The sequence below is a fragment of the Schistocerca piceifrons genome, chromosome 6 (assembly GCF_021461385.2).
Source record: "Schistocerca piceifrons isolate TAMUIC-IGC-003096 chromosome 6, iqSchPice1.1, whole genome shotgun sequence".
Lineage (NCBI taxonomy): Eukaryota > Metazoa > Arthropoda > Insecta > Orthoptera > Acrididae > Schistocerca > Schistocerca piceifrons.
Window position 1 is genome coordinate 569,083,605 of NC_060143.1, and position 25,093 is coordinate 569,108,697.

General features: G+C 39.0%; 1 protein-coding gene across 4 annotated transcripts in view; it reads left to right on the plus strand.

Moving 5' to 3' along the window:
* Window positions 1–25,093, plus strand: part of LOC124802706 (protein croquemort-like) — a 237,046-nt gene that overhangs the window by 119,842 nt on the left and 92,111 nt on the right. For 3 of the 4 annotated variants that reach the window (XM_047263661.1, XM_047263660.1, XM_047263662.1), the window contains exons 3-6: window positions 10,860–11,016; window positions 11,092–11,255; window positions 11,345–11,489; window positions 22,136–22,342. In XM_047263661.1, the coding sequence (XP_047119617.1) occupies window positions 10,888–11,016; window positions 11,092–11,255; window positions 11,345–11,489; window positions 22,136–22,342 (645 nt within the window). In that variant the 5' untranslated portion in view covers window positions 10,860–10,887. Of the gene's footprint in view, window positions 1–10,207; window positions 10,640–10,859; window positions 11,017–11,091; window positions 11,256–11,344; window positions 11,490–22,135; window positions 22,343–25,093 lie in introns of those variants that run through there. The other variant, XM_047263659.1, reaches the window with a different exon arrangement.

Below are 25,093 nucleotides of genomic sequence, written 5' to 3' on the forward strand. Positions count from 1 at the left end.
AGACTGTGACTGACTTTCAGGCAAAAGATACACGCAGAGGGATAAAAATAGTCTGGAGGCTTATTGTAAACAAAATAGGTATTTCAAAAAGAAGTTTCTGATTTATCTGAGAATTCAAATTTATGATCAGTGGATATTGGTGGCTATGCATTGAGATTATCAGACATTGATTTCTAATACAAAAACAATTCATAAAATGAGGGCTTATTTGTGAGCAATTACTAGGTGAAACAGAAAATCAAATTGGTCAGGGAACAGACTGGAATAGATGATGTAATTATGCCTATAATGAAAATTATATGGAAGTGAGCAGGGTATCTAATCAGGAGAATGAACATCATATGGACCAAGAAAGTTTTTTGTTGATCCCAACAGATAAGAGAAGACAGAAACGATCACTTAATGGAAGGCTTGTAGATGACAGAAAACATATAGGAGCAACATGGACGTGTATAACTGAAGAACGAAGTGCATGGAGAGGTCTGTAGGAAGCTTTTATCCAGATGTAAACATCAAATGGATATTAATGATAATTCTAATGAATAATTCCTCAGACGTAGCTGTGTAACTTGTAAAACGTTTGAGACACAGGCTCATGTTATCCATCATCAGGAAAGTACTGCAATAATTCTACTACACTTCCCTGTAGCAAACTGAAAATTATTTTTATGTTTGTTGATGATAGTTCTACTAAGATAAGGCGCAGCTTTGTGTTCTTCATGAAGTAGGAATTTGGGTTAAATATTACTTATCGTTGCAACTTCCTTAGTAGCTGGTCCTTCAAATCAGGCAGTAATTGTTTCAGTGAATTTGATTCGAAGCCAAAACTTATACATGGCTAAACTAAATTGAAAGGAAGCTGAAGAAACTCGTTCAGTGCAACCTGGTTATTTCTTAGAAGGTTGTTTATTCAGGACTTTGTAACTTATTAGTACACTGTAAGACAAAAAAAATCTGAATATGGTGCAAACCAGTGAATGTGATGTATTTGAATGCATAAACAAATGATTACAACTGTAGAAAAATTGGATGATTCATTCAAGAGAAATAGCTTCACAAATTGAGCAAGTCAATAACGCATTGGTCCATATCTGATCCTTACACAAGCAATTATATAGCTTGGTATTGATTGATAGAGTTGTTCGATGTTCTCCTGTCCAGTTGGCATGTTAGATGGTTAAAATCACGAGATGGTCAGAGGGCCCTTCTCATAATTCTCTAAACCTTCTCAGTTCGGAAGACATCCTGAGAATGTACTTGCCAAGGTAGGTTTTGAGAGGCATGAAGACATGCAGTAGAAATTCTCACTGTGTGTGAACAGGCATTATATTGCTGAAATGTAAGTTCAGGATGGCTTGCAATGAAGGGCAATAAAATGGGGAGCAGAATATCGTCAATGTAGTGCTGAGCTGTAAGGGTGCCGCAGTTGACAACCAAAGGGGTCCTGCTATGAAAAGAAATGGAACCCATACCATCACTCATAGTCGTCAGGCCGTATGGCAGGTGACAGTCAAGTTGGTACCACACCACTGTCTGAGGCATCTCCACACATGTCTTCGTCATGGAGTCTCATTGACTGAAGTAGAATTGTCATCAGTGATGAGTCCCGCTTCAAACTGAGTCCCAGTGACTAGCGAAGATGTGTCTGGAGATGCCCTGGACAGCGATGGGAACCATCCTGAGTGTTGCCCGCCATAAGGCATGGCAACCAGGAGTGATGGTCCAGGGTGCCATAAGTTTTCACAGCAGGACTTCTTTGGTTGTCATCCACAGCACCCTTACAGTACAGTGGTATATCGACGATATTCCATGTCCCGTTTTCTTGCCTTTCATGCCAAGCCACACAGTGCTTACATTTCAGCAAGCTATTACCCACCCGCATAAGGCGAGATTCCACTACTTGTATTCATGCTTGCCCAACCCTGCCTTGGCCAGCAAGATCACCAGAATTTCCCCAATTGAGAATGTATGGAGCATTATGGGCATTTCCTTCCAACCAACTTCCGATTTTGACAATATAACACACCAGTTAGACAGAATTTGGCACAATATCCCACAGGAGGATATCCAACCTCTATGTCAATCAATACAAAGCTGCCTAACTCTTTGTGTAAGGGCCAGAGGTGGCCCAACGCCTTATTGACTTGCTCAAGTTGCAAAATTTGTTTTCTGGTGAGTCCTGCGTCGTATGACAAATTATTAATTTTGATATGTGCTAAAATAGAGAAGTAAAATACCTTAGTGAGAGATGTAATAGCAGTCGACGAGACATATAGAGTAATTATGAGATTCTGGCAACAGACGGGTCATTAGAATGCTCAAAGTTTAGTTTTGTAATATCAGCAAACATAACTAGTAAAGTTCTATGAAGACCTGTGAAGCAGTTACATCTTCCTTGCAAGGATATGTTCAGGCAATTAATGTAAATTTTTGTTTTTGTTTTGTTAATTTGGTGAAGTAGACATGCATTTCGCAGACGTCTTTCTAGTCATTGGAGACATATGATGTATTTTTCGAATTTTTCCCAAACTGTCATGTAATTTGCCAACTTACTTTCTAAATAAAAAAATATGCAGTTTCATAGAGAATCTTCTGTTGACCATCTTAAAGCATATAGTCGATCATCACCAGAATTATGTTGTGTGACTCAGAATGCACATGCAGATCACTGATGTATATCAGGAAAAGAAAATGTCCCATTACTGTAGGTGATTGGGTATTTTTCTGGACAGATATTCTGATACTATAATGCATGCAAAATGCTGTGGCCAGCAGATACGCAGTAGGCAGGGCACAAGTGGGGAAAGCACAGTGGTTTGAGCTGTGGGCAGGTGCTGTAGGGCAATTGCCAAGTGCTCGAGGGAAAGTGCCATTCTAAACTGAAGCCTATGCTCACATTTTTTGTAAATATTAAGCAGGGCCCCTTCACGCCTATATTTGCGTGGTGACCATTCAAAAATATCTGTCACCTCTTCTTTGGTTAGTATCTAAAAAGAATTCCATCGAAAATGCAGTGATTTATTTTCGCCTGGTTTGCTAATCGTTTGTAACTTTCAAAGAAGTGTCATGAGTGGGGAATTTTGAGTAAAAGCTACACATTTCTCTTGTTGCCATGTTAAAATTTGCTTCTTTTGCCAAAACTCAGCGGAGTTTACACAGTCTCATTTCACTGTCATGTTGTGCAGACACAATTGCGAGAGTATTCTGAAACAGTGGTTTATTAAATGAGGTTATGGGGAAAAGTAAGGTCAGCACCTCATGAAAAAGCATGTCATCGGTACGAAATAAACATGTAGTGACTTGTTTCAAAACCTACAGCATTTCTCGTTTCACCAGTTATCGATTAACCTTAAAAATTACTTTTTTCATTAGAAAAGTCTGTAGTTAGTGGAATAAAATGGCATATAATGAAGTTTTGCATAGTGACCATGCGACAATATACTCTCCTCTTTGTGTGCTATCATTTGCCAAAATCTGATTTTGATATCTCAAACCGTTTACGAAATATGAGAAACATTATAGATATTTCATTCTGGCTTTATCGCTGGCACCGTGCGATCGCAAATGAGTGCGCAATGTTAGATCTATTTTCTCATGTTTCATAATATTGTTGAACATATGAGGCCCCTGAAAATTTGTGGCAGATTGTGACTAAAAGCCAGATTTACAACTCATGATAAGCGCTACATTGTTATTACAGGTAGGCTACTTCCATGGCCTCTGAAGGTTGTGGTGGTGCAGAGACTCTCGATAAAAACAGATGCTAAAGAGGCGCCTCACACATTCAGTAATACCGTTGTGCATTGCAAGACTCATTGGAAAAGAACTTATGTACTCTTTTGGTTCTGTTGTTTCGATTTGTCAGTAAATTAACTTACTGAATAGACACCATGGTACTGTAGGATTTCTCTTACAGACCTTTCAAACTTTAATATTCAGTACACATTTCATATCATTTGGCAACTTACAGAAATATTTCATTCCCAAATAGCATTTACCTTTCTGACACCCACTTCCATGGGCTGGGAGTTAATGCAAGTTACTTTTTAATGTAGTGCTGCGATTATATAAGACGTAATTGTTTCTAACACTATTGCCATTTCGAACTAAATTTTTATATAAATTAGTATGTCAACAATAAATATGCCTGGTACCACTTTTAGAGTATCAAATACTCATTCACATGACTGTTTAGCCCTGCTCCATGTAATAACCTTAATCGTTTTTTTTTCTGTTTGTGTGTGAGTGTCCTGAAGGTCCCCACACCTGTCTGTGAATTTCCCTATAATATGAGTCTGTATTTTAAATGTGCATTACAATGTTTTTAATACACAGACATTAGAGCCTGTACATTTATGGATCTTTTTAGAGCCTGTACTCTTCTCAACATTTATGTGTTCAATATGTTTGTCCCATTTTAGGTCACTTTGAATCCAAATTCCAAGAAATTTTGTTTTCCTGTTGTTTGTTATAAGCTGATTCATTGCGTACAATTTACCTAGTTGGTTTGTAATGCAGTTTATTTAATGTTGAATATCTTCATGTTTTGCTGCTTTTACTAATATTGCTGTGTCACCAGCGAACAGAATCATGTTGTGTGACTCAGCAAGCACATCCAGATCATTGCTATATATCAGGAAAAGAAATTGTCCCATTACTGACTCTTGAGGTAACCTGTAGGTGATTGGGCATTCTTCTGACAAGTATTCTGAGACTACTTGTGGTTCTTCATCTACATGTCTAATGGTCACTTTTCTCTTGCAATCACTGAGAAATGAATGAATGCATTTATTTGCTAATCCCCTAGTGCCCTATTCAAGGTTGTTTAGAAGAGTTGTGTAGCTAAGCATCTTTAGTTAAGTCTGAAAATATACCTGCTGTTTGCACACTTTTCATCTTTAACTTTTAAAGCAGTGGTTGTAGATTCATATACTGATGTCAGTAGATTTCTTACTTTGAAAACAGTGTTGAGACTGGCTAATACTCCATTTTGGCTTTATTAACTTGTTCTACATAATTTTTCCAATACTTTTAAAAAACAGGATGTTTTTGTAATGGGCCTATAGTTTATCATTTTATTTTAGTCACCACCTTTGGATATTGGTATAACTTTCGGCGTTTTTAGCTGATCGCAAAATGCTTGAATCTAATGAGCAGTTACCTCTCACTTGAGAGGTCAATAATATTTTGGAGGGAGAGCTGTAAGATTCTGCTGGGTATGCGATCAATTCCTGCTGAATGTGTTGTTTTTAGATCTGTAACAGCTTTGACTATTTCCTCCTTGCTTACATGATCCACAAACAATGCCAATTGCCGGCCGCGGTGGTCTAGCGGTTCTAGGTGCGCAGTCCGGAACCACGCGACTGCTACGGTCGCAGGTCCGAATCCTGCCTCGGGCATGGATGTGTGTGATGACCTTAGGTTAGTTAGGTTTAAGTAGTTCTAAGTTCTAGGGGACTGATGACCACAGATGTTAAGTCCCATAGTGCTCACAAGGGAACCTCCCCATCGCACCCCCCTCAGATTTAGTTATAAGTTGGCACAGTGGATAGGCCTTGATAAACTGAACACAGATCAATTGAGAAAACAGGAAGAAGTTGTGTGGAACTGTGAAAAAATAAGCAAAATATACAATCTGAGTAGTCCATGGGCGACATAAGCATCATAATGGATAATGTGAGGTTAGGAGTGCCGTGGTCCCGTGGTAGCGTGAGCAGCTGCAGAACGAGAGGTCCTTGGTTCAAGTCTTCCCTCGAGTGAAAATTTTACTTTCTTTATTTTTGTATAGTTATTATCTGTTCGTTCGTTCATTGACATCTCTGTTCACTGTAATAAGTTTAGTGTCTGTTTTTTTGCGACTGCATCGCACAACCGTGCGATTGGTAGATGAAAGGACGTGCCTCTCCAATGGGAACAGAAAACATTTGATCGCAAGGTCATAGGTCAACCGATTCCTCTACAGGAAAACACATCTGATATATTCTATACGACACTGGTGACGGCATGTGCGTCACATGACAGGAATATGTTGTCGACCCACCTAACTTGTACACTTGGCGAATGGGTAAAAAGATTCTTCTACCTTGCCCGATTTAGGTTTTCTTGTCGATGTGATAATCACTCCCAAAAAAGTGATGAAAACATAAGAGTTTGTCACATAAACTGAAAATAACAAATTAAAATTTTCACCTGAAGCAAGATTTGAACCAAGGACCTTCCGTTCCGCAGCTGCTCACGTTACCACGAGACCATGGCACTCCTGCGTTGCCATCGTCCTTAATGTTGCATATCTTGCATTGAACTACTCAGTTTGTATATTTTGCTTATTTTTTCACAGTTCCACACAACTTCTTCCTGTTTTCGCAATTGATATGTGTTCAGTTTTTCAAGGCCTATCCACTGTGCCAACTTATAACTAAATCTGAGGGGGGTGGGATGGGGAGGTTCCCTTGTCAGAACCATTTGAACAATGCCAATTTACAGCCTTTGACTTTGTATTCTGTTGGTTGCTGACCTCCTACAAAATTATTTTCTGTTAAATTTTCATGCCATTCCAGTAAAGTAGCTTTTGTGGATATATGTGCTGTTTCACTTGGTTTTGTAATAGTTTTTCTGTCATGTAACAAGACAACATTCTAATTGGTTTTCTTATTTTTGCCTGTTTTCTTTTTTATGATGTCTCACATAGCTTTTACTTTACTTGTAGAATTTTTATAGGCCTATCACTGTGCATTCTTTTTTCTGTTTTATGACTTTTTGTAAAATATTTGTGCATGTTTTGCAGTGAGTATATCTGCTGTGACATCATTTTCATTGCAGATTTCGTGTAGTTCTTTTTTTTCTGGCAAGAATTCCAAATCCTTTTGTAACCCAGCCATTGGTTCTTACACTGTTTCTGAGAATTGTCATTTTAATAGAGAAGGCTGTATGAAAATGCTGTATCAGTTTTTCTAGAAATATACTGAATTTTGTATCCAGACTGCATTCATAGACAGTGGACCAATCTTCAATGTACGGTAATGAGTTAAAGTGGTTTGTGCTTTCCTGTCTCTCCGTCCAAACAGGCCTTGGAAGGCCCAACGATACCGACCTTCCGCCGTGTCATCCTCAGCCCACAGACGTCATTGGATGTGGATATGGAGCGGCAAGTGGTCAGCACACCTCAGTCCCGGCCGTATGTCAGTTTATGAGACCGGAGCTACTACTCCTCAATCAAGTAGCTCCTCAGTTTCCCTCACAAGGGCTGAGTGGACCCTGCTTGCCAAGAACGCTCGGCAGACTGGATGGTCACCCATTCAAGTGCTAGCCCAGCCTGGTAGTGCTTAACTTCTGTGATCTGACAGGAACTGGTGTTACCACTGTGGCAAGGCCGTTGGTGCTTTCCTGTCTGAAGATCCTAAATTTGACCTTAAGTATGTTGTTGTTTGACTGTCTTCCATCAATGGTGGTGGTCATTTTAAAGCTTTGTGGTCACTGAATCCCATACAGAATACTTTTGAGAGCACTGAAATTTTTTTTTATCAGTCAGCATTTGATCCAAGGCTGTTTGGTTGGTGTGATTCTCATTGCAAGGTTTACTGTAACATTAAGATTACTTGATTTGATGAGCTTGACTCGAGCAGCTCTCTATTTACATTTACTGAGAAAGTCTAACTATAAGATCACATCTTCTCGTACTTTATTTAAGAAGCAGTCCATTTTTTTTTAAAATACCTCAAACTTTCCTAATGGGGAATGGTTCACTGAGGATATTACGAAATTTAATCTGAAAACTTTATCACTGCCATCTCAAAGTCTTTCTCACAATTCTGGTGGGTAATATGACTTATATGAGTAACTTCTAGAATGTCCAAGGCGAATATGGCTACTCCCCCACAGTGATTGTCCAACTGACAATAGTAGTCATTCACAGGAACATTTTGTAGGTAGACAAATTTTATTAAGATCTCGTTAAGCCAGTGCTCTGAAAGACACATTACAGAAATATCTTCTAATTCATGTATTGTTAGTAAATTTAAATCTTCAGCTTTGTTACATAGGGAGTGAACATGTTGGAAAAAGGTCTTCATTACTGAATTTGTAGGGATATCTACAGTATCACACACCTTCAGTTTAAATGCTACTCATTTGAAATTGTTGTTGCTGCTGCTTTGGCAATAAAAAATCGATCAGGTGATTTGATTGCCTCATGTTCCTTCTAAATGAGCGTGCTTAACTGTCTCCTGCTGCTGGGTGATTGGTGCTAATGCTAAGAGTTGTTGTAGTAGCTGTTGGTGTTGCTGCTTGTGAGGTTCTTAGAGAGTCTGTTGAAGTTTCTTCTGATGACAGTGGTTGTTTTCATAGAGATTGCAAGTCTTGCAACTGCTTTAGATTTTTCAGTTACTGGGACAACTTTTGGACAAACGTACTAGACTCACAGTTGCATTGACTGACATCTTGAAATCTTCTTTCTTCTATATAGTCTGTCTGGTCCAGGTAATGTAAAACCATATCGTCAACTAGCATTTTTGTCAGTGTTATTGATATTGTGGCGTCGCTTCAGTATAATGAAAGTTGACAAACTAGTATTGTCAACACTAGTGTGCTGATGGCACCACGTAGAGAGAAGGCCAAACAACGGTACTGTGACTTCATAGCCAAACAGTGATCGTAATATAAAGCAGCTATCACCAAAATAATTGTGTGTCTTGTAAAATTAGCGAGTTCTGAGTTGATAGTTGAATGAGGTCAGTTAACAGAGAAAACATGTATAGATCTTCATATGGAAATGAGGCAAAAACAATCAAGAATGCGTAACTACGATTAATTTCGTGCATAACATATACAATGTGATTAGCACATTTATAAACAAGGCTGCTATCGTCTTTGAAAAAATGCGTCATTTTCAACCATATGGACTGTTAGGAAAATGGAGAATTTCTAAAAGTACAGTAGTTGTTTAGTAAAACATTCACAAATTTCCAAATAATATTTTCATACAAAAACACTGAGGTGTGCACATCATAGTCAGTTGCATTCACACCATTTTCTGTGACAAGAACTTTGTTTAACGAAACTCATTTTGAACAGACCTCCACTTTCAAATGATTACCAATCACTACATAGTGGAAACTCACAGATAGATCGATACTCCCAAGAATAAATCACTATTCTTCCACTATTTTCACCGAATTCTTCTGGAAAGATATTGCGTTTGTTTTATGTTTCAGTTCCTCAAGGTTTTTATGTGAAATTCTTTTTAAATACTCATTATGGCTGGAAACACTAATCTTCAGGCTTTCCAACAATACTGCTTCCTCCCTCCAACGTTATCCTTTTCTCTTGCGGTCGCTCTTCTGGGTTTCCTGCAGCTGAAGATAGGTAGGCTGGAGAGATAGAAAAAAAGCCTGCAGGTCATTTGAATCAAGCTATGATTTCCCGCAACACACCTCAAAAAATGAGCAACGAACTACATTAGTCATAATATATTCAAGCCAAGTGATACGGCAGACAATAATACACCACAAAGTAAAATATGCATTACTAAACTACCTTCAGATTAAAACTTACTACTGAATAATTAGTAACTACGATATCCTGATATGGAATTGAATGGAGCCTCGTATGTCTTATTAGATCGTCGTTAGTAAATTTGAAGACATGAACTTTGTTTTCTGCTGTGTAATTTCCATTATATTTTGGTACGCAACAGTTCACAGCCGTAATGAAGCTGAAACTGCATAAAAGTATATTATATTGCATTAAACTCACGCAAACACAACTTAGTAACACGCAATATGATTTCTGTGTACTTAAATGAATGACTTTCGCCGCTTCTTGTTGACGTCACTACGTCGAGTTCTCGCAGTTGTTCGGCCTTTCCATGCAAGCCCCTTTCAGCTGTCATTACATGTTAATTCTATTGCCAGTTCAGCCTATTTGAACGGTTTGCTGTGATATCTTTTCGTTTCATTGCATCTTCATTTATGTAATTCTCATCGATACGTTCGTTTCATTTCAGTGCATTTAGTGCTGTCACTGCATGTTAAATACATTGCAAGTTTAGCCTATGTGAACGGGCTGCATTGATATCTTTTCATTTTATTGCATCTTCATTTATGTCATTCTAATCGACACGTTTATTTCATTGCACTGCATTTAATACGTTTCGTCCTTATGATAACTTTCTAATCGATGCTGGACTGTATAGAAATCGATCTAAAGATCGAAAGCTGTTGACATTTTATGGACGTTGGGCCCTAACATGTGATGCGATTGTTAGATAATAGATAATAGATGGTGATATCAGTGCTGTTGTGGTGGTACAAGCTTTGCAGGGAAAGAGTGCATGGAATGTAGAAAAACATGAAAATGTAATCGACTATCTCGTACCGCCCGTGAAAAGTTGCAAATTGTGATTCTAAAAACAAAATCATTGTTGACGCCCGAAATAAATCGGTTTGAATGCTAAGATTCCTGTTCCTTTTTATTGATCGTGTTTGAGAGTGCCGTCTTTGTTAATACCGTGTGATTTGTCGAGAAGTGCTTCTGTAGTTTCAGCCCAAAGTAGTAATGTGAAATAATAGATTGCTCCAGAGCCCAGCATTTAATAAACGAAAATGCATGTTGACGTGAGATAGCATTGGGGAACTGCTGCCTGGTAAGTAGTAGGACTCAACGAGAGCTGTTTTATAATAAGACACCAGTCTCTGTTGTGCCAGGGAACGGGTGTCCATCCATTGCCAGGTACAGTTAGCTGTGTTAATATAGGCCTAACTATAAGAAACTACACAAACGCCCACAGTTTTCAGAATTATTAGGCCTAAATATAAATATGTATCCGTTTTTTAGCACTAATAATGAATCATTTCTTGTTTCAGGAAATAAAGCCATTTAAATTACAAAAACATGGGTTGCTGCTCGTGCACAGTGAAAACAAAAAAAATTTTGGTGTTTGGCATTGGAGGAGGCCTTTTAGTCGTAGGACTTTTTATTGGTGGCTTCATGAACATGATAGTTGACAGTGTTCTGAGTTCTGTAAGTATTCTATGCAAATGCAGAAACTGCTAGCTGTTGCAGAGAGTATGTTTTCACCATTATTTTTCCCCATAGGCAATGGTTCTAAGGGAAGGTTCCTTGACTTATGATAAGTGGATAAAATTGCCAGTAGATTTGTATATGGAGTTCTATATGTTCAATGTAACCAATTCTGAGGAATATGCAAAGAATCAATCCATTAAACCAATACTAAAAGAAATTGGACCTTATGTATTCAGGTAGGTTCTGAACATGGCTTGCAGGTATCTTTTATAATGTATAAGCTGGTTAATGTTTTGGTGAATTATGACATTTCAAATATTTTCAGGGAGTATCACGGAAGGAATATTTTAGGCTGGAATGACAATAATGGTACCATAACATTTCAGAATATCAGAACTTGGCAGTTTGCTCCAGAGCTTTCTGATGGACTTGAGAATGATTTGATTATGACAATAAATGCTGTTCCTGCAGTAAGTGAAAATTTTGCTCTGTTTAGTGTACTAATTTTAATAAAAAAAAAGTACCAACTGGGCATTTCTCTTCTGATTCGACGAAAAACAAAAATTAAAGGAAAATGAATTGCGATTAGTAAATGTGCACCAGTGGACTGTTACTGTAGTTGATGAGTATGGTGACTCTGCCAGTGGTACCATCTCTCACAATCCTGGAGGATTTAGTCAAATTAAATTACATTGCCATATAGCTAATTTTATCAAAAATAGCCTCTGAACATGACCCTAATAATAAAATGTCATTACTAATAGACAGTTTACATTATGCTAAACATTGTTGTGCTGCAACCGCTGCTCCCTCGAGACCAAATCCATAGTTGATGACACTTCCTGTACTAGCCTTATCATGTGAAAGTCTCTTCACCTGTTTGTAACAGCTTCAACATACATCCATATGAGTCTTGGCTTCCCTGTAAAGGCCCTCCTGCCCCTCCCTCCCCTCCTCCCAGTACCTCCCCCTATTATCAAACTGTTTATTCCTTAATGCTGAGTATAGGTCTATCAATCAGTTTGTTGTTTTAGTAAGGTGTGCCATAAATTCCCCCTAGATATGATTCAGTATCTCATTAGTTAAGAAAAGGGAAATAGTCTGAATCCTTCAGTTACTACATATTAATTCCTTAGTTTCGGTTTCGTTGGTGAATGTGAAGCCAAACTGTACTGTTTTGCTGTTCCATGATTATGTGCAGAACTGTTTGGGACCAAGTTATTAGTGTGTTTCTGAAATGCACAGCAGGCTTATAGTTGAATGTATTTAATATAGTAATGAGATCTGGTTTTTAAAGATTCCGATGCAACCACTTGTCGTTATTATCCTTACGACCCTTTTCTGCAGTCTGTAAATTGTCTCCTGTCATGCCAAGTGCATGCGAGAGTATACCTGGAGGAAAGTAGCCTAAATCATCACAAGCCACTGGCTGTTACACACTGACCCTATGGACTTAACACGTGGATGACCTTCTCATCGCCAATATCTTCGTGTTTTTGTTAAAGTTGCAGATAGGCACAACTGCACACACATGACCAACATCCAGGATTTTCCATTGTTTGTTTGGCCATATGGAAGTATCAGATTTCACTTTTCTGCTTTGACACACAACAGTCAGTATGGCGGAAACAGCTACTTTCAGCATATCCAATATGTAACTACATACACAAATTGGTAAGCATGTCTCACACAAAAAAAAAACCCTGAATGATTAAAAAAAAAAATTACAGCAGTCTACTACACTAACAAAAACCACAGGGATGAGATATTTCCCTTGACCTTTATAGCTCAACCAAACCGCAGTTGTCAATACCAAAAACCAACATCCACAATTGCGAAAAATGTAATCGGACATTTCCCTTGACTTATACAGTGCAACTGCAACTTTTGATACTGAGTGATTAACACATACAACTACGAAAAATGGAATCGGACATTTTACTTGACCTATATAGTGCAACTGCAGCTGTCAGTACCAAAAACCCAACACCTGCAACTATGAAGAATAGGACCCAAACCCTAACGTCTCAACAGCCCAAAAATGACATCACTACATCAAATAAAACACAGTCAACCTACCATAAACACACAAAACATCACAGATACTATAAAATAAACACCAAATAAAAATTACTTACAGAATGCAGTGATGTGATCTAGGTTGTCTCTCCCCCCCCCCCCCTTTACACACAAAAGAACACACAACAAAAAAAAAGCTCCTAAACACACTTAAGCAAACCCCAAACCACGCACATCACACATCCCTGAAAAAACCGACAACAAATAAAAAACACAAAATTAACCAAAATCAGTCAAGCCTTACAAAACGACAAAACTGCCACCAACTGGTCCTCTACAACATAATCATCAAACAGTCCCACCACCCATAAACCACCCCATTAACTTCACAACCAGTACCCCCTCTGCCCCAAACATTAATGCAAACACAACCCCCATAACTCATCACCCTCGACCTGTGCGTCCTACCCACAGCCCTCATAAAATGTGAAAAATACAATTATCCCCAGGGATGCTCATCTGCCAGCAGTACTCATCTAAATGAGATTTAACAACTAAAAGCTCATAACCTCACTTTCCCAAACCCATGTAGACAAAAATCCATCAGAAACTATACAATATATTCTTGATTAAAATGTACCAATTTCCCATTACTATGGCCCTCCAAAGCCGTAAAAACACAATCAGCATACCCAACACCTGAAATAACAGCTCCCCATACCCACAAACCAATCTGGAAACTGCCCCTCCCATACTTCATCGTATCGAACTGAGACTCATCAATATGAACAACCACACCTGGCCTATCCAACTTCTCTCTATAATTAGCATACTCAGAACAAACCTCTCGACAGAAAGAAAGCCAGTCCAACATCATTCTCTCACTCGCACCAGTCTCATGTACACAAAAAATAAATTGATATTATGAAATTTGTCATTCTTTGTTGGGCTAGGAATTTTTCGACCCTGCTCCCCTCGTATTCAATCTTTTAACTAAAACCACTCTTTATTGTGTCAGCTGACTGAGCTATCCAGTCATTCTTTTGAGTGAAACCAGTCTGTAGTACTTTCATCAGTTGAACGAAAGTAGTGGCATACAACCAGGGCACACACATCTCCAGAGGCTAGCTCTACCTCGGAGTTATGTGAAGACACCGTGATATACACCAAAGTTAAAATAATATCAGACGATGGAAAGACCTGGTAGGAATATCAACTATGTAGCTCCAGGCAGGAGTATCAACAATGTAGGAAAAGATAGATTGCTACTTACTATAAAGAAGACACATGAAGTTAACAGACATGCACAGTTAAGACACTTAAGTACAACTTTTGGCTGCAGGTTTCATCAGTAAAGGACACACGCGCGCACTTGCGCCAACTCCAGCAACTCAGGTTGGAATGCATTCTGTCTCTCTTTTACTGATGAAGGCTGTGACCAAAAGCTTTATGTAAGTGCCTTTTAATTGTGCCGGTCTGCAAGATGTTTTCTTTACAGTAAGTGGCAATCTGTCTTTTCCCACGTTGTTGAAGTTAAAATAAAGAGTTATACATATCAGTTTAATTATGTACTCAATAGATTACTTCTTTTCATCAGTTAAAATTGATTATTGTATTGCTGTGGTTCAGGATGCAAACTAACATATAACTAATTGAATTGATGTATTGTTAGGGGTACAAAGTTGAGCATTAAAGTTCCCTTAAGTATACGTGAAGAAGAAAGGAACAAATTGAGCAAATGTTTGCATTTCATTTTACCATAAAGGTGTGATGATGTCCATTAAATAAAAATTGAATTTAGCCATGTCAGATTGTGTGTGCGTTCCATGTGATCCATGTAGTGAAATCTCTCAGACCCAGAGTCTGTGTGAAAACATTGCTATAAGAGACATATTCATGAAAGACTTGTCATTAGATTTTCTCACATTGAGTGAAACTACTCACATCCGGACAGTGAGTGAAAAATGTACATGCAGGTGACGTGGCCGCAGAGACCTTTCTCATTTAACTGAAAAAACTAAAAAAACTGACTGAAGAACAAAACGACTGGTCAGTCAGTTGTCAAAACTATTCATGTAACAGGTTTGTTTGCGTGGTCATCTGCCGCAGCAAGCACAGAATTACTTGTTTTGTAAGTAAAACTGCCTTTTCTTGCTGCAGCTTAATTTATTTTTGCCAGACACGTTTAGCCTTTTTCTTGCTCTAAGGCATTTTCAGTGAGCTCTATAATGATACAGTTATGTTGTTTTTAGATTATCAAACCGTTCACTTTGCATTTTCTTATGTAAATAAGTAATTACTTAATATAATGGAAGGAAACATTCCACGTGGGAAAAATTATATATAAAAACAAAGATGAGGTGACTTACCGAACAAAAGCGCTGGCAGGTCGATAGACACACAAACAAACACAAACATACACACAAAATTCAAGCTTTCGCAACAAACTGTTGCCTCATCAGGAAAGAGGGAAGGAGAGGGGAAGACGAAAGGAAGTGGGTTTTAAGGGGGAAGGTAAGGAGTCATTCCAATCCCGGGAGCGGAAAGACTTACCTTAGGGGGAAAAAAGGACAGGTATACACTCGCACACACGCACATATCCATCCACACATACAGACACAAGCAGACATATTTAAAGATTACTTAATTTGCTGGGCTCTGCACTTCGTCTCATCTGGTCTGGAGATCACACTACCACTTTATTTCCGAAACATAACCACAATTTTGTGTTCCTAACTTTCTCACACTGTTCACCGTGTTTCTCCTTTTTTGTGGTGTACTGTTGTTCTTTTTGCCACTAGTTATAGCTATTTGTTCGAACAATGATTTTAAAAATGTGAACATCGTCGGGCGCTGATAACCTCGTTGTTGTGCGCCCTAAAACACTAATCATCATCATCATCATTGTGAACATCGTAACTTCTTTATGTATTTCCTCCTTTTTGTTTTGTTTACCTGTATGTTGCCAACCTAACAAACAAAGTATACGTTTAAAACTAACTAGAGAGAGAGAGAGAGAGAGAGAGAGAGAGAGAGAGAGAGAGAGAGAGAGAGAGGGGGGGGGGGGGTGCTTTGAGTTGTAGAGCATTCAATATGAATGTAATAGCTGTAACTCTTCAGGCTTTCCCGGCGATCTAATGACATCTTGGGTTGTCGGGTGTTCTGCCGGATATCAGCGCCATACTTGCATGATATTTAGGTCACGTAGCTCGTAACCTTCATCAGGTGCGACGTGAGACATCTCAGGTCGCACCTGATGAAGGTTAAGAGCTATGTGACCGAAATATCGTGCAAGTATGGCGCTGATATCCGGCAGAACACCCGACAGCCCAATGTAATAGCTGTTTTGGTTGCAATGTTCTGTGGAGTAGTTCATGGACAAGTGAGTGAAAAGTGTTGGGTGATATTGTTATTATGATAATGATAATATTAGTCTTCTTTAGGAACGTTATTCCATTATTTTATCTATAAGTGTAAACAGTGAATTGTTCGGCATGTGTACTCGATCATTCAACAGGGGTTTTCTTTCTGCTTTGGTTTTCTCTACGTGGTAATTTCCCCTGCATGGTTAAGTGTTTTTTTTATTGTTGATTCTAATTGTTTTTGCTTCTCCAGTGGTTGGTTTGCACGGTTATGTTCTCTTAGGTGTTCTGCTAATGTGAAGTGGTTTGTCCCATACTTTCAGACTCTCATGTGTTCTTTGTGTCTGACATCAAACTTTCTACCAGTTTGTCGTATGCACCTCGCTTCAAAAGTGATACACAGTAGTTGATATATACCTGCTTTCTGGTATTTGTGTCTGTTTTTTGTAAGTTTTGGGGCATATTTTTATATAAAACCCTCTCTTGTGTATGTTATGTTTATTCCCTGTCTTTTCAAATATTGATTTTATGTGAGAGTTTGCAGACCACCACACCAGAACCAAACACAAACACTCAGTACCATAACAACCATACAAAACAATCAGAAAAAGATGGGGGGGAAAACCACAAGATGGTATACAATGACATACAAACACAAACTCACACATAAAATCACCAACATTTTCAAATGGCAGGGAATAAACATAGCACATACAGAAGACAGTTCTATACAAAAATACATCCCAAAACTGACAAAAAACAGACATGTACCAGAAAGCAGGTATGTCAACTACAGTGTGGCACTTGTGAAGGCAGGTACATAGGACAAACAGAGGAAACATTTGATGTCAGACACAAAGAAAACATGATAGCCTGGAAGTATGGGACAAAACCCTTCACATTTGCAGAACACCTAAGAGAACATAACCGCAAATCAACCACTGGAGAAGATGTGGAAATAATTAGAATCAATGATAAAAAACACCACCCAACACTGCAAGGAAATTACCACATGCAGAAAACCAAAGCAGAAAGAAAAACCCTGTTGAATGATAAAGTACACTCGCCAAATAATTCATTAAATAATGGGATAATGCTCCTGAAGAGGATTAATATAGTAGTAGTAGTAGTAGTAGTAGTAGTTGATGATGATGATGATGATGATGATGATGATGCCCAACACTTTTCACTCACTTGTCCATGAACCCCTCCACAGAACATTGAAACCAAAAGTTTCAACCACACTCAAAAAGTTACTACATTCATATTCAGTGCTCTTGAACTCAAACAAGCAACCCCTCCGTGCGCACACACAAACTTAACCTAAGAAAAAAAGAAAAAGAAACATCCTGAACAGTGTGAAAAAGTTCGGAATACAAAATTGTGCTTATATTTTGGAAATAATGTGGTTGTGCAATCTCCGGACCAGATGAGAGGAAACTCACATCCCAGCGAACTGTAAGCAATTAGTTATTTACGTAAGAAAATGCAAAGTGAACTGTTTGATAATCTAACAATAATGAAACTGTACCGTTATAGATCCCATTGAAGATGCCTTAGAGTAACAAAAAGGCGAAATGTGTCTGGGAAAAATAATTTAAGTTGCAGCAAGAGAGGGCGGTTTTATTTACAAAATAATTATATAATATTCATGTTCTCATCATTTGCTATCTTAATTCCTTTCTTTACTGTACAATTCCATTTATGAAGAATAAAGTCAGTGTAAATATTAAAAACGGCAGGAGATAGTCCACAACCTTGGCTTTCACTTTAGTTAATAATTATATCTTCTGTCTGATCACTATCTGTGTTTGTTTCAGTTGATGACTATTAACTTCAGTGAAGTTCGTAATCTTATTATACATAAATGCTCTAGGAAGGCGTGAAGTTATTACTCTTTGCAGGTTCCCACTGGGAAATTTTCAGAAATAGTCAAAAAAATTGAAACCATGTTAAACTTTAAGATTTCAATATCAATTAACTATTGTAGACAACATAACAACTCCAAATTGTCTATCAACTAGGAAAGCCAAAGGAATAGTTAATGAAATCACACCACAAACTTTCAGAAGGAAACTACGAAAGCATCAGCTAGGATTAAGTAATGGATGCAAATTCCAGGTTCAACACATTTCTAAGTAAATTTGTCTGTGCCCTTCACAGCTGTGTCCCAATGAAAATCGTGACTTACGGTACCAGTGGTCGGTCATAGGAACTGTGGATGAGAAGACATTGAAGTATCATTGAACAAAGTGCCATATGGAGAGAATAAGTACAGATGTGCAGCTGCTTTCAAATTATGAAAAGTATGGTAAAACTCTAGACCAGGGCCAGGGGTGTACTTACATGTTCTGTGCAGCAGTGTTTTCAGCACTTGCCGCGAGGTGTGCTAGGAAGAAAAGAGGGTGTGTCAGCTGCAGGGTCTATGCAGCTGGTGAGAGAGCAGCGAGCAGATGACTTGTGTTGAAGGATATTGTCACAATATCACGTCAGTATATCACAGCCTCTGAAATCATAACATATTGGAAAAAATGGGCATATATTTTGACAACCAAGATTATTAATTTAATTTACGCCATGGTATTAAATCCCAACCTAACCACAAATGCATAATTTGTGGCATATTCAGAAGAAAAAAATTGACAACAAAGATTATTCATTTAATTTTGTGAGTCAAACTGTTGTGTTCCAACTGAACCTAGGCTTTGGGCTAAGCTGTCTGTCACCATAACCAGGTGTTTGTTTTCACATTCATTGCCTTTGCCAGTCACATTGCAACCAAATTGTCACATCCCAACCGAACCACAATCTCATAATTTGACATAGTCAAAGAAGTAAAAAAATTGTTACAATGAAGATTATAAATTTAATCTCTGCTCTTGGGTCCCAGCCTATCCTGCCTCGGGCATGGATGTGTGTGATGTCCTTAGGTTAGTTAGGTTTAAGTAGTTCTAAGTTCTAGGGGACTGATGACCTCAGAAGTTAAGTCCCATAGTGCTCAGAGCCATTTGAACCATTTTGAGCAGTAACTGCTGCTAGCCCTGATCTAGACTATTGTTGAAGGTATTGTTCTTTATTGAGAAAAATTATAAGATGAAACCAAAGGTCTTGCGGATAATATCAGATTTTTAACTCTGAAATTAAAATGAAATAAGAAGAAAAGCCAGAAAGTCTGTCAAGGAATGAGACACTGCAATATTTAAAGATAATAATGATGAAATATTAAATGATTCCCTACATCTAGCAAGCATATTTAGAAATTGGAGACTAAATATAACTGGGAGTTTAGGTACAGCCAGGCCAAAAGGTAAAGCATTGCAGTATATGCAACAATCAGTACCACAAGCTTCCAGTCAGAGGTTACTCAAGTTTCTTCCAGAGAAATTGGGTAAATAATTAAGTCTCTTAAAAGTAAAAATTCTCAGTGGATTGCTAACATTTCAAACAAAATATTAAAAGCATATTCTTCAGGTATACTTGCTATACTCAGTCATATATATTTAATGCACCTCATTCACAGGGTATCTTTCTAGATACGCTAAACTATGCCATTATTAGACACCTCTATGAGAAGACAGTAAGGCAGGTTTTAATAACTGTTGACCTGTTACATTATTAACTTATTTCTCAAAAAATTTGGAAAAAGGGTATGCATTTAAGAATGGTTAAGAATATTTGCAAATATGAGTCACTCGCAGTTTGTACTCCAGGAGGGCATATCCATTGAACATGCAGTCTCCCATTTTGCTGACGATTTATGAAAAAATCTGGCTGGAATTTGTTGTGCTCTGTCCACATCATTTAACAAAATCTGGCTGGAATGTGTTGTGCTCTGTCCACAGCATTTAACTACCTGCAAATCACAACATTCTGTTTGAGAAACGTAAACTCTTTGACTTTCTAAGTAGAATAAATAAATGTTTAATTTCATATTTAATTGATAGGAAGCGAAGGGTCGTGTTAAATAACTCATACAGCTGTCGTGAGGAATCTCCATCTGAGTGAGGACACATTGTTACTGGAATGCCACAGGGTAAATTTCTGGGATCACTCCTGTTCTTGTTATATGTAAATGACCTTCCACCTTCGACTGATAAGCTTTCCTGATGATCTATCAATCATAATCAAGGCAAACATAGCTACAACAATGGGAAATGCAGAAATGAAATATTCAGAAACATTATTTGTTCTCAGCAAATGGTCTGCCACTTATTATGAAAAGGAGAGACTGCTACTCAACATTTAGCAGAGATGTCGAGTCGCAGACAGGCACAACAAAAAGCCTACTAAACACACAAGCTTCCAGCCAGGAGGCCTTCTTCCGAAATTGACAACATACATACATCTATCCACCTTCACGGAAACCCAGCTCTCGCATATGTGACCACCATCTCTGGCTGTTGTGGCCAGAGTAGAGCCTATCCCCGGTAGCCAGAGACAGTGGTCATGCGTGTGAGCTGTGTTCCAGTGAAGATGTGTGTGTATGTTGTCTGTTTTGGAAGAAGGCCTTCTGGCCAAAAGCTTATATGTTTAGTTTTTGTTGTGCCTATCTGCGATTCAACATCTCTGCTATATGGCAAGTAGCAATCTATCCTTTTCATAATATTGTCATTTTCTGTTCTGGATTTTCCATTATTTGATTTGGTCTATCATTTATCTTAGGAAAAAAGAAGAGAGTTAATTCAATTCTACATACACAAAGAAATATCAATAACAATACAGCATGAGGAAATACATAAAACCTATTGTCTAAAACTTACGGGAGATTTATATAATGTGGGCATTTTCGTTAAGTTATTCCTGAGCTGTCTATGATCTTTACGTGTGTCGTAGTTGTGGCTTTCATTATCACATAAGCAATTGCTCTCTAGGCTGTTAATTTATAAGGAGGTGGAATCATTGGAGGGAGGGAGAGAGTAGTACCTCAGATATTATTTGGGATAGTTTGCTGAACATTTCAGGTAGTAGTTCCCATTTACTTGAAAATGATGACCTGTTTCCTACATTAATACTCAGTTAAATTCAGAGAGGAAGTTACTGGCCATCACTTGCCATCAGGAGGTGAAATATTTAGTGCTGCCAGTAGTTATGCATAAAAGTACAAGAACTATCCTAGCTTCTAGAACAGATAATTCTTTTCTTGAGGAGGAGAGGGGGATAGGTTGATTGAAGTTAAAAAGGAAGGGAAGGTCACTCAGACCCCAGGATGAGATGGTTTGCCTAATGTAAGAAGGGAATTCTATTTTTGATACTACATTAATGTCTACAAGAGTTCGTACCCCTCCTTAGGTGTAGTTCGTGAAGCTAAGCTGTTAACCTACTCACTGGTAAAAAGCTGCCCTTGAAGTACTTCATTGACTTGTTACGTAATGAACTCCACCATTTAATTTATTTTAGTTTCATGAGTATCTTTAAAGATCTCTTGACATTGTTTCCAGTTTATGGATTAAAATTTCTTTTATTAAGCTATGCTAAGTTAAACAATATTATGGAGCATGATCTTATCAAATATTCACCTGCATCACAGGGATTCTGTGCTCTTATCAGGCTTGCTTCACAGTCGAAGTATATATAGAATGGACTTTCTCGTATTAAAAGTTCTCTACGTAGTTCTAGCTTATCATTTCAGTTGTACCTAGTACCATAACGAACTTGAAAATTGAGCAACTGGTTGAGTGATAGTCTGAAGCAGGTAACTCTGTGAAAATTCTGAAAATGTTTCCTGTCTTTTCCAGACTCTTAATTACCTAGCTCGTTTGATGGGACCTGTGGAACGAGTTCTTCTATCATCCTTGTTGACTGTGTCTGGAGAAGGAATGTTTATAAACAAGACTGTGAGAGAATTGTTGTTTGATGGTTACCAGGACCGAATACTGGATGTTGTAAATAAATTGAACACGTCTATTTCAATACCATTTAAGCAGTTTGGATACTTTGTTGATGTAAGTATGTACAAGCATCTTTGCATTTTGAATTTTTATGAGTACTAATCATAAAAGTTTAAATTATTACATTGAAGAATAAAGTTAGGTAATTAAAGTTTTGTTTGTTTGTAGGTGCAGGTGCAAGCCTGCAGTTGCAGTGCACATTGTAATACCCATGCCACAGACCAATACCAAATGCAACAGCAACTAAAGCAAACTAGTGCAGCCTATTGATGAATAGTAGTACTGTGCGTTAATTCATTATGGAAATTTTGCAGCTGTGTCAGGCCGATCCAGGCAGCTAAAGAAGTCCTAAGAATTGACATGACATGGTTGCAATATTTCCACTTCTGCCGAAAATGAATTACCAAATGACATCCCATTTTATCAGTGAACCTCCTTTTTCTTTTCCTCCTGTAGCAACATGCTACAATACTGTGGCACAGGTACTTTGATGTGTACTTGTACTGCAAACGCATACCTGCAACGAGACAAACAGTTACGTAACTTTATTTATTTCTTTATATTTATGGCTGCTCCTCAAATTACTAAGTTGTTCATCCACTATAATGAGATGAAAATGCTCATTTCAACTTTGAAAATAAAGAAATGAATCATCTATAAGAGGCAGTCAAATTAAAAAAAAGAGAGGGAAAAAAGTAAATGGTTCATTATTTCAAAAGTAATCACCATAACTGTTATGACATTTATTCCACTGTGAGATAAGACAGCCAATGCCTTCATGGAAAAATGTTTCCAATTGCCTTCGGAACCATCAGTGTACCCAGGCATGCACCAGGGAGGTATTGATGCAGACATGCGATCTGACCTTTAGAGCTCCGGTCGTACGTTCGGCCAGTGCTAAAATCGCCCGGTCAACGTCTCCTATTCCTCTCGTCACCTCTAAGACACAAGCACCTTCATCAGCTTCTGCCAAGGCCAAGACACAGAAGTCAGATGCATGGGCCTTCAAGAAGGAACCGTCCCGTGAAGACTTCTTACGTACCCCGAACTCCCAGTTTGACCAATACTTTGACTAAACGACCTTCCAAGAGGGCTCATAGGAAGAAAAGTTCTCCTTCTCCGCCATGGCGCGTTTCTTCTCCTGTGCCACCCAGCGGTTGCCGCCCCAGGCCGTCATCCGTTTCGCCAGGCCGCACTGCTGATAGCTGAACATCTGGCCCTTCACCAGCGGATGAAGCTCCCCCTCCCGACCATCTTAACATGGTGGCCGACGAACCTATTGAAAATCCACCTATTGATAGCGGCAGCAGTGCTTGCTCGAAGCCAGGCCCTTAGCGGCCTTCGAGGTGACCCCTTCTTGCTTCTCCTTTTTCTTCTCACGATGGCACTTCTTCATTGGAATATTCGCGGCATTCGCTCCAACCGAGAGGACTTAACGTTGCTGCTACGCTTGCACTGTCCGTTCGTAGTAGCTCTCCAGTAAACAAAGCTACGCCCATGCGATTGTATTGACTTGGCACACTATACCTCTGTGCTTTTTGACCTACCCCCTGTGGCAGGTATTCCGGCTCATGGAGGGGTTATGTTGCTGGTCCAGGATGATATCTACTATGATTCCATCACATTGCACACCGATCTGCAGGCAGTTGCCGTCCGTATTACTCTCCCCACTTTCACATTTTCTGTTTTTACTGTTTACACTCCATCGTCTGCCGTTACTAGGGCAGACATTATGCAAATTATTGCTCAGCTACCTGCACCATTTTTGTTGACTGGAGACTTCAGTGCCCACCATCCCCTTTGGGGCTCTCCAGCATCCTGCTTGAGAGGCTTCCTGTTAGCAGACCTTTTCAACCATCTCAATCTTGTCTGCCTCAATACTGGTGCCCCTACTTTTCTTTTGGACACAACTCTCACCTATTCCCATTTAGACCTTTCTATATGTACTACCAAATTGGACGTCAGTTTGAGAGTTCGCTCTTTCTGATATGTATTCGAGCAACCTCTTCCCTTGTGTTATCCATCTCCTGCATCATACCCCATCTCCATGCTCAACTAGTTGGAACATCTCTAAAGCAGACTGGGGGCTCTTCTCTTCCAGGGCGACATTTCAGGATCAAAACTTCACAAGCTGCGATAGTCGGGTCACACACCTCACGGAAGTCATTCTCACTGCTGCTGAATATTCCATCCCTCATACTACTTCTTCTCCATGTCATGTACCAGTCCCGTGGTGGACCGCAGCATGTAGAGACGCTATACGTGCTCGTCGACGTTCTTTACGCACCTTTAAACGCCACCCTACGTTGGCTAATTGTTTCAATTATAAACGATTACATGCGCAGTGTCTTCGTGTTATTAAAGAAAGCAAGGAAGCCAGCTGGGCTGCTTTCACAAACTCCTTCAACAGTTTCACTCTTGTTGTCGGGGATAGCCTGCGCCGGCTATCTGGCACTAAGGTCCCCTCACCAGTTTCTGGCTTGACGATCACGAATGACGTCCTTGTGGCCCCTGAGGATGTCTCCAATGCCTTCGGCTGATTTTTCGCAGAGGTTTCGAGCTCCAATCATTACCACCCTGCCTTCCACCCCCGAAAACAGGCAGAGGAGGCAAGGCCATCTAACTTCTGCTCCTCGAATAATGAGTTATAATGCCTCATTCACCATGCGGGAACTCGAAAGTGCACTTGCCCGGTCATGGTCTTCCACTCCAGGGCCTGATTCTATTCATGTTCAGATGCTGAAGAACCTTTCTCCTGCGGGTAAAGGTTTTCTTCTCAGTACTTATAATCGCGTCTGGATTGAG